Source organism: Eleutherodactylus coqui, chromosome 8 (assembly GCF_035609145.1).
Source record: "Eleutherodactylus coqui strain aEleCoq1 chromosome 8, aEleCoq1.hap1, whole genome shotgun sequence".
Classification (NCBI taxonomy): domain Eukaryota; kingdom Metazoa; phylum Chordata; class Amphibia; order Anura; family Eleutherodactylidae; genus Eleutherodactylus; species Eleutherodactylus coqui.
Window position 1 is genome coordinate 19418517 of NC_089844.1, and position 10869 is coordinate 19429385.

General features: G+C 48.9%; 1 protein-coding gene across 1 annotated transcript in view; it reads right to left on the reverse strand.

The window, feature by feature from the left end:
* The window catches only part of GPR39 (G protein-coupled receptor 39), an 81462-nt gene extending 71057 nt beyond the window's left edge, over positions 1-10405 (reverse strand). Inside the window, exon 1 of the mRNA XM_066575244.1 lies at positions 9374-10405. Within this exon, the coding sequence (XP_066431341.1) occupies positions 9374-10217 (844 nt within the window). The 5' untranslated portion in view covers positions 10218-10405. The remainder of the gene's footprint in view (positions 1-9373) is intronic.
* Positions 10406-10869: the final 464 nt, after the last annotated feature.

Consider the following 10869-nt stretch of genomic DNA (forward strand, 5'->3'; position numbering starts at 1 on the left):
TGAATTTCCTGCTGGATCTGCGAATAGAACCTCCGACACAGATGTGAATGGGGCCTAACGACAGCATTTACCCAACGACACGAAGCTAAACATTTCCACCCCCCTTACAAGCACCTTGATGCAGAGAAGAAGCTTCTTCCAAGTCAGTAAAGTTTCAGGAGAAGAATATTAGTAAAGACAAGTAATACTCTGCGGCCATGTTACTGGGGAGGGGGCATAACGGAGGGCCCGAGCCTGCGGCGCGTTACACTTGTCACCTATATGTCTTGAATGAAGGCAAGTGAATGAGGAAAGCTGCGCATCTGTCGGCATTCTTAAGGAGAAGCGGACTGAGCTGAGCCTGATAATTACTCACGCTTGCTTTTAATAAATGATAGTTGCAGACATTAAATGCGTCTCTCCGGGAACGACCGAGAAGCTTTAAAATGGAAATGAATGAATATAAATGTAGAAATTATCATTATTTCCTGATAATACATTCAGAATTATGCGGGGAAGGAAATGTCATTTGCGTTGCAGGGTGCTGAGCGGCAGTAGAGACACATTGATTTGTATAATGGAGAGGCAGACAAGTGTCCGTCCTGGGCGCAGATTATCCCGCTCCGGCTGATTCTTCCGGGCTCATCTCTTCACGCAGTAGATGAGACGTTTATCCCAAAGTGACCTCAACATCAAGTGCGGGGAAAGCAAATTCTAGGCCCACAGCCCACACCCATCCCCAGGCCGGTGATAGGGGGTTCTCATGACGTGTGCAGGTCCCATCGTCAGATCACGCCACGGGCATTCTCCCATTTGTATGTGGGCGGTGGAGACAGGACCGCCCTTGGAGCAATAATGCTGATGGGATCCTAAGCAAATGAGCCCAAAAAGTGGACCAACCCTCCCCGTCAGCTCTTGCTACCTATTAGTGATCTCAAGGAACCTGCAGAATGGCCATATTATCATATGCTAAAAAGCATTATGCAATCCCCTCAAGTGTTGGCCAAAATTAAACCATGAAGTCCAAGGATGGATGGAAGCCCAACGGGCCCTAACAACTTGTATGGGGCAAAGATATTATTGTTGTCAGCTCCTTACAGATATATGCACAGGTTGACTCATCCTGAGGTTGTGCGCTTCATTTCTCTGTGGCAGTTCCAACACCTGAGCAGAGCAGACTCTCCTCCTCTGTGGTGTCATCTTTTAGCAAGTTCCCTCTAGTGGCAGGTGAGCATTACTACACACTCTAGTGGTCGGCATGTGGTACTATGTAGATCCCAGCTTCTTCGTGTGACCGGAGTGTTTGGTGTTAAACATACCTTAAACAATCTTCTTGTGATCGGCACATAGTCCTAATGGACCTGAGGTGGCCAATGTATGGTACTACAAGGACCTTAACTTTCTCTTGCGGCTGGCCTGTCATACTACACAGCCCTGAGCTTCCTCTTGTGGCCAACCTATGGTACTACATAGACCTGAACTCCCTCTCGTGGCCGGCATGTGGTACTACACAGACCAGAGTTTCTCCTTCTGGTTGGCACATGGTGCTACATGGACCCAAGCTTCTTCTTGTGGCTTGATGGTACAACACGAATCTGAGCTACCTCTTGTGGCCAGCGCGTAGTACAATACTGATCTGAGCTACCTCTTGTGGATGGAACGCGTTACTACATACCAAAGCTCAAAATAGTAGATGAGATACAGTCATAATTTAGAAAACCTACCTCTTAAATCACATGATTCCATAGGACTGCCTATGGAAAAATCTTTCTGGGCATTTACACATCACATCCTGTATTAGAGCCCATCCTGACTCCATTATTTGTGTCTTTGGTTACCTGTTCATCTACCTAACCTTGGCTTTTGACTCCATTTCTGAACCTCTGACTATGACCCTAACCTGTGCCATTTATAGGCTTTGAACCTGAGCCCCCGACCCAAACCTTGGCTTCCTTTTGACTATTCTCTTGGATCTCAGTTTGGCACAGCTTCTGCATATAATCTATCTCCAGCTGGACACTTTAAGGGGGCCTTTGAAAGGCAATGACCTGAAGGTCCCTGGCAGCTAAGTCCATGGCACCTAACGGTGGTCTACACTGAAGATTGCTAGACTCTATGCCCCAACACTGCCAATGCTACCCCTAAACTGGTGAAAAGCAATTCATTACATCTTGCCAAGTTCATCTGCATTCTATACGTCATATATGGAGGAAGATGAATCCAGTTGTTGGGGTTGTGGGTAAGGGCAGGCAGAACAGGAACCAGAGTATGATGCAAACACTGAGCTTACAAAGATATATTCCTCTAACTAGACTCAGTCCAGAGATATCAGGCCTTTCTGGGCTGTACAGCTTATAAGACAATTGTCCCTTTTAGTGTGTGCCACTAGCTATTTGGAGACCTGCTTCATATATAGCTCAAACGAGTTCCTTGTGAGCTTCATAGCAGTGGAAACTTCTGCCTGGCTAGAACCCTCCTGCATAGTCACCGGAAGTCCTACGGCCTCTGAAGTTGGTCGATCTGCCAGCTTGTTAAATCAGAGGTTCTTGACATCAGCCATTCTCAACTCCAGAAGTCCTCAGCAACAGCTCAATGAGCATAGCAGAACTGTCTCCCCTAAACTCTCCACTAGCTATACCCACCAGAGTCTACTCTCTAGATGTTTCCAGCAAATTCCTATTGGGCATGCTCAGTAAAGTCCATAGAATATAATAGCTTCTATTCAATTCTATTGGCAATAGTCTCTACCTGTATGTGAGTTCCCTCTAGTGGTCAACTGTAATACTACAGTGTGCATCACTGTCCATCAACTTTAATGGGACATGCTTTATACTTATTGTAGCAGGGGCAGCCTGCCACCCCACTACACCTGCACATAGTGTGATCTCACGATGGGACCTGTACATAGCCTGATCGGACGAGCCTTCACATGAATTGTGCTTCTGCCATTCCCAGCCCTGCTCCCATGGGACATTTGAGGCCTACAGCCATAAAGAATGATAATTATGTATATAGCGCTTATGGCACAGTAATGAGAAGTAGCAAAAGACGCTAAAGAGAAACCGAGATGCATATGCCGGTGAGAGATGCCAAGGGATGAGAATATGTATTTTAAGTTGCAGACTATATTAAGAGTACTGTCGCTTTAAGCACAAATTTATTACGCAATGTTCAAAGTTTCCCGTACCCTCCTACGGAGAGCAATTACTGGTTATTATGCAACCGTTCAGTTCAGTTATTTTTATAGAAAAAGAATGTGCCGCCTCTGCCTCCGTTTGTCATCTCCACGTCATCCTGAACCGGTGTCGCACCACAACCCGCGACCAGTGACAATAAGAAGCATTGTTCGCTTGTCATACAGAAAGAAAGGTGTTTCTACCCCAATACTTGATATGGGATGGAGAAGCCAACGTCTTCTGCTCTCAAGAGATGAATTCCTTCTCTTAGTGGTTGGAGGGGATCTTCAAATAGAACAGTTATGAGGTGTAGAGCGGTGGCCAGTGTAAGGTCCTGCAATATCCCAGTTTGCGGGGTTTGAAGTGAGACAGGACGGGCTCTGAAAGCTTTAGCCTAGACCCTTTAAGATCACCAGCATCTTCCGATCCACATAAGTGGGTGGAGGAGACAACAGGTCTTGGCGCCCAGAGTCAGGCCACAAGGGTTCTGGTTGCACCCTGGCAGTGAACTGTGCCCTTTGAGTGGGGACCCACAGATAGCGTCCATAGGACATATACTTAGAGGAGGACATTTAGATGCTCAAAAGGTTTAATGAAGTTCTCCACAATCTGTTTTGCATTTATCAGGATGCCTATAGGGTGCTTGCAACATTTCAAGAAGCCCAGTTTGCCGGGTCCAGGTACACACAGTGCGTGAAATAGCCCGTTACTGGCCTTGCAATCCAAGATGGCAGGAACGGCCAATAACATCCGTGGAGTTGGAGAGTGGAAGGAAAGCGCAGGCAGAATGTCAGACCTTCCTGGTAATACAGAGTCTTAAAACTGACGTAGGGCTGCAGTCCTGCACACAGATCCCACACAGGGGAATATCCCCTGACTCTGCTCATATAGCATAGCTGCATAGCTGTCCTCCTTCCTGTCCCTCACAGAGACCACACTCCCACCCCTACGTAAAGGAGCAGACTGCTTACATGTGACGCATGCAACAATACATAGATAAAACAGTGCAACCATATTACACTACCCGGCTACAAGGTGCGTCTTCTCATGAACTCCCCAACTCTTATCTGCATTACTCCTCATATTAAGGTATCTTGCTGATTTTAACCCAATTCCTTCTCTTCACATATCCACCACAGCCACTTGGTGAATATAAGACATCTCAGTGTATGAACCTGAAGTGTAGACTCAACTGATAACAGGTAACAACTTGAAGTGGGAAGGGTAAGGGGTTAAATCCCTTTTGATATGCCTGCCTATACATAGGTAGAAATACCTTCAGAAACAAAGGTCACATGATTGTGATATCACTGAGGTTCGGAGAGTCATTAGGACTAGCTCTGTGTGCTAGACTAAACCTTGCCCCCAGGTGATATCATGACAGCCATCTTGTCCCATAGACTTGAGTGGTGTATGTGGTGGCAGCAGGAGCTGCTTCACAGAGACAGAGAGAAACTCCAGATCGGTGTGGGAGGTGGCAGCAGTGTGAGAGCTGCATGCAGGCTGTGAAGGACATGGCGGCAGCAATTACCAGAGACTCAGCCGAGAGGGCCTGATGATCCAAGGGCCAAATGAATACAGACATGAGCAGAAGATGTTGTTCCCCCGAAGAAAATGACGACACAGTGCACAGCTTGGACTGAGGGAGTATCTCCCAGGGACTGTGATACGGGGGATGCAAGAATTGGGATGACGCAGTGGGATGTGTTGTGTTTAGTAAGATAATGGAAGTTACATGATGTTTACCCGATGGGAGTTATAGGATGGTCACATGTTATAGGATATTCGTTGATACGATGTAAAGTGTAAAATGGTGTAGTGGGGTACGGAGCACTTTGGGGATGACAGTACTACTCGCTTATACGAAATGAATGTTAGATTCACTTGAGATTAAAGTTACTCCAGATGATATTCGCCCCTACGATGCGTGTGAGTCCGCAAGGACACGCAGCTCCTAAATTCAGTGACGTGCTCCGGCACCTACGATGCATTAGGCCACGAGGTTGACGTGCCGCGGACCTACGGTAATACAGAGTACACTGATGACTGTGAAGAACCACGAGAACAGCGGTTAGAGAGATGGATAGAAGTACAAGTATGAAGAGCCTTGTCCCACCAAAGTAATCCCCTTATGTGTAGTGGAAACAGCGGCAAGAGACGCCGAGGGAAGCAGAGGAGATGTACCCGGCCCCTATGGTGCAACGAGTATGGAGACGTATGTTACAAGTGTGAAATTGCAATTAATTGTATAGAACGTTAAACGTATTTGTACCCTCCCACGGAGCGACGCAGAATTCCAGTTTGTTTAGTAAAGTTCGGTTCTTATAAAATGTGCCACCGCCGCGCCGCCATATAAAACACCACCACCTGCTTCATAATCAGGATCTATACAAAGCGCGTGAGAGAAGAGGCCTGGCGCTCATTCCACCTCCCTGTCACCCGGGCCGATTGATTCCTCAGATCCCTCTGGGATGATCATTTGTCATCATCAGTTGATTATCCTCGCATTGATTGGACGCAGCAACAGAGACGGAGTGCGCGCCTCTTCCTGGGGGATTTCATCTGCTGCATTGATGGATTTGGTCTGGTAATAGATTTTGTCATTGAACAGCTCCAGTTCAGCTCTGAACGATGGATAGGACAACGACTCCCAGTCTCCGAAGGCTTCCAGTGCGTGAATGATCTCCAGTGAGACGGATGTCATGTCCTCTACCCCCCGGTGATGTATATGCGAGCAGCGATATCCACATGAGCACATTAGGTCTGCGTATATGATCCTTATGGTTATTTATATGGAGCCAACATATTCCGCAGCGCTGTACAGAGTAACAAACAAGCACAATGGATGGAAGAATCTGTGAGGATGCGAAGAAGAAACAACAAGACCGAGGAAGGACAATAGTGCCCCCGATGGAGACATCAGGGTAAGGCCACATGCACACCAGCCAGAACCTCGCACGAGTTTTGTGCATTGCAAGACGCGCAAAACTCATTCGAATATGAACGTCATTCTTTTGAATGGGCGGGGGGTGTTACGTTCATTACTGGAGGACTCTGGTTTCATGCTGAAACAAATTGAACTATTATTCTAACGGTGCATATCTAGTATTTTCCGGGACCCCCAGGGTGCGTAGCGTAAATAATGTTGTAAACGATGTAAAGTATCAGGCAGCTCTATGGATATATTGCAGCAGTATAAACTGTAACAAAGCTAAGTCCTTAAAGGGGTTTTCCAGGCAGTGACGGCTATTGGTGCCGGGATATACCAGGGTTGGAGCGGAAGCTGCTGCTCCGACCACAATGTAGTGGCCAGCTCTTGTCATTGCAGGCACAGCTCCTATTGATTTCATAGAGACCCCAGCATGCAATAACGAGCGCCAGCCACTACGCGGGTTGGATCAGTGACTTCCACTCGGACTCTTGTGTATCCCAGCGCTGTCTGGAAAACCCTGTTAACGGTGTTCCCCCCGTAATGTGGGAAACTGTGGCACACAGGTATTACCACCTACTAGTAGTAGAGGGAGAGGAGTGGATGCTGTCGGCGTCACCCCGAGGCGTTCGTGTGATAGAGCTGCTGGCTAATTCTCGGCTTGCAGAAGAAATTCTACGGTTGGCAACGTGATGCGGCGGAGCTCAAGTAAATTGTTCATTAGATCAAGGCTGGTGAAAAATAATTATCTGCGTTGAGCAGTTCCAGCCGGGCAGCAACCAGCGCACTCACTGCACTTGGGTTTTGTTCCAGCACCGCCCGCTGTACTCACGGAGGATGCCGCCCTGGGCTCCTTCTGGCGTCTGCACTGCGTGTAGTACGTTTACGAACGCAGACACCAGGGAAGGAGTCCAGGTCTGGGGGGGAGTTTATAGCGGCATCCGGAACTGAACTTCTGATAAGTGAATGTGCTTGCTGGTCTGAGGCTTAGACTATGAGGGGGACCAATATTGCTACTGGGGCCACTTATGAGGGTCCTATTACCACCGGGACTGCTAACAAGGCCCTGTTACTACTAGAGCCAATATGGGGGCCGCTAATGAGGACCCTATTATTACTGGGGCCACTTTTGGGTGCACTATTACTACTGGGACCAATAGCGGACTCACTTTTACTATTGAGGACCACTTAGGGAGACACTTAGTATTAAGGCCACTGAGGGGGGCACAATTACTAGTTAGTACCACTAGAATAATAGGGTTAAATACATAAGCTGTGATTAGCCATCCCCCTAACCAGACTGACAAACCACGCCCCTTTTACTTTGGACGGTATTATTTTTGTGACCAAGGTGGCAACTAGAGATGAGCGAGCATACTCACTAAGGCTAACTACTCGAGCGAGTAGTGCCTTAGTCGAGTATCTGCCCGTTGCGGCAGTGAGCAGGGGGGAGCAGGGGGGGGGGGGAGAGGGAGAGAGAGATCTCCCCTCCATCCCCCCCCCCCCCCCCCCCCCGCTCCCCGCCGGCCTCCGAATCTTTAGAGACGAGCAGGCAGATACTCGACTAAGGCACTACTCGCTTGAGTAGTTTGCCTTAGCGAGTATACTCGCTCATCTCTAGTGGCAACCCTATCAGTAGTGAATGCAATGTTTTGCTACAACAGTAGTCCTGCTGACCGATAGCCATCCGTATAGAACACAATAAGACCTCGTTCACATTGACTTGGCGCCTGTCAGATTTTTCCGATGTGGATCTGACTGTTGAGTCAATGGCAGAACTGCAGTACCGAGCCTTAGGCCTCATGTCCACGGGGAAAATCGGGCCCGCTACGGATTCTACATGTAGAATCTGCAGCGGGTCCCTCCTGCCCCGCGGACATGAGCGCTGAAAATAAGAATAAATGAGAATAAACTCACCTCCCATCCGCTCCGTTTCTTCTCTGCGTCGCGGCCGGATCTTCTTTCTTCGGCCGGCGGATGAATTCGTCACGCCGGCGGCACGTCGCCGGCACGTCGTCGACGTGCCGCGCGCATGCGCCGGGCACATCCGCCGAGCGAAGCAAGGGAGATGCGGCCGCAAGAGAAGAGAAGACCTTCCCGGCCCGCTGCGGGTGAGTAAATGCTTTTAAATTCCTATTTTAGTTCTCCCGCGGATCCGGACGGCTTCCATAGGCTTCAATAGACCCGCATGAAAATGGAGCATGGTCCAGATTTTTTCATGCTCCTTTTTTTTTTAAATCACTTTTATTGACGATCCGCGGGTATTTATCTACCCGCGGGTGGTCAATGCATCCCTATGGGATGCGGATCCGCGCGCGGGAGAAGACTTAAAATCCGCTGCAGATTTTAATTCTTATTTTGCCCGTGGACATGAGCCCTTAGAGTTTGGGCGCAAATTTACATGCAGAGCTGCAGCCGGACTCAGCGCTCAATGGAGGAGATCTGCATGCAGCCGCTCGACACAGATCCCACTAGAAGAATTGGTGTGGCGACACGGTGAACTGGTGGCACATCAAGTCTTCAACCCGGGTTGGACCCGATGACCGGGGAGGTCTTTCCAACTCTACCAGTCTAGGAATGGAACGATAAAAAGATGCAGATTTTGCAGCCAAAATATCCGCAGGTGAGGATTGTCCGCAGTGAACAATCCACAGCAAATCTGCAGATCTGCACCGAAAAGTGTATATTTTGATGCGGATTTCACTCTTGGAGAAAATCCGCAGTGCAAATTGACACACCGTGTATGTAAAATCCACATCGCAGGTCTCTTTACATCGTGGATTTTCTCCGGAGTGACTAGATACAATTTCTAGAATCTCATACATGACACCAGCATCGTAAGTGCAGCGGATTTCACGCAACTAATTCAGGTTCAGAAAATACACTGCATTTCCAACCCGCGTGAACGAACCCCAACGCTGGCTTCACACAAGCCGTAAATGCTACGAAAATTTATGCTGCAGATCTAAACCTGTGAACTACAAAAGATAAAATCTGCAACAAAAAACACGCAAAATCGGCACCATGTAGGAGCGTATTTTGCCACTACAAATTTCTGGTGCATTTGCTGCAGGTTTTCCACTGCGGAGAGCCTGCAGCAGATACACTGCGTATGAGAATACCCTGTGAAGACGCAGTGAACACACGCAAAATACACTCAGTTTCGATGCATGAAAACGATGCAACGTTCATGCGCCAAAACTGCATACGCCTGTGAGAATGAGCCCCACGGGCAGATTTTCCAGCTTTTCCCCGAGCAGCACACACAGTTTCTAATGGTGGTTCTTACCCAAGAAGACGATAGTCTGTTTCCGGGCAGATGTGGCTTCGGAGCCGTTACTTTTGGTCATTTCACCTGTCACTCTTGTCCCCGACTGACTTTTCACGGTGATCATTCCCTTTTTCATTACCATCAAAGTCACCATCATCTTCCGACACATGAAGGCCACGGCGGCAAGCACCACGATGTAGACTGCAAAAGCGCTGAAGATGCTGGCCTGAAATGCCGTCCACTTCGAATTGAGGTTGGTGCAAAGGGAAAAGTTACTGTGCCGATGGTGATTTATAGAATCGTTGCATTGTGAGCGCCGGCCAGACATTGGGCTCAGCGGATATTCCGCACCCATGGCGAAAATCAAAGGCAGCGCCACACACACTGACGTCAGCCAAGCGAAGCCAATCATCAGCTTCACAATCCGCGAGCCTGAAAGGGCCTTGAAGCGGAACGGATGGCAGATTGCCATGTACCGCTCGAAACTGAGAGTGCCCACATGGAGGATGGTGGCGTAGCTGCAGGCCTCGAAGAGGAAGCAGTACAACTTACAGGTGATGTCTCCATGCGAAGAGGAGAAGGGAAACCAAATAACCGAGTACAACTCCACCGGCATCCCCAGCAAAAGGACCAGGAGGTCGGAGCAGGCCAGGCTGATCATGTGATCCGTCACCCCCTTCTGTAGGTAGCCCTTGTCTCTCAGCACCTTGGTGGTCTTTATGGTAACGCTGTTCCCCAAAATCCCGGCCAGAAGGATAACTCCATAGACTACAGTCAGGGAGATCTTCACCATCAGCCGAACCTCAAAATCATGGATGTGGGAATGGTCAATGAGATGCCCGCAGGGATCCTCGTTGGCCATGGTCGTTGGGTCCTATAGCATGACCAGAGCTCAAGGAACCTCAGTATTCGGAGCAGGTCTGCCGTACGCCCCCATAGTTCTCAGTGACAAGAGAGCATTGTGAGGGCGTGGAGCCGGCGTGAAAAGGCCCGCCACTGTGAGGAAATAGTTGCGGCCTGTAATCTGCGCTGCACATGGGGCGTCGCCACCAGCCGTCTTTGGTTACACATTAGCCAGGTAGATCCGAAGATATGAGATTGAGAAACTGTACCAGGTGAGGGAGGAGGGCCGGAGTCGTCAGCTCCAGGCTAGTAAATCAAAGTCCTGCTCGTGTGCATTCCAACCTGCCAGGACAAGCCAGGGCGCTCTCATAGCTACCGGAATATTCTGCATCGATATCTGCACCAAAATCTGCACCTCTAACATACAGATTTGCAGCGGAATTCAAACATTTGCAAATCCTCATCCAATTCCGTATAAGGGAGTTTTCACGCGGGACGGAAGAGGCCGACGCACGGCAAGCCGCGGTACATTCCGCGCCAAGATTCACAGGCGACCTGCAGAATTTGATGCAGAATTCAAAACGCCTGCAATTCACATTAAAATCCGCAGTCAGACCTGCAGATTTGGGTGTGGATTTGGCTGCATGCTGCGGAGTAATTCTGTCCCTAAG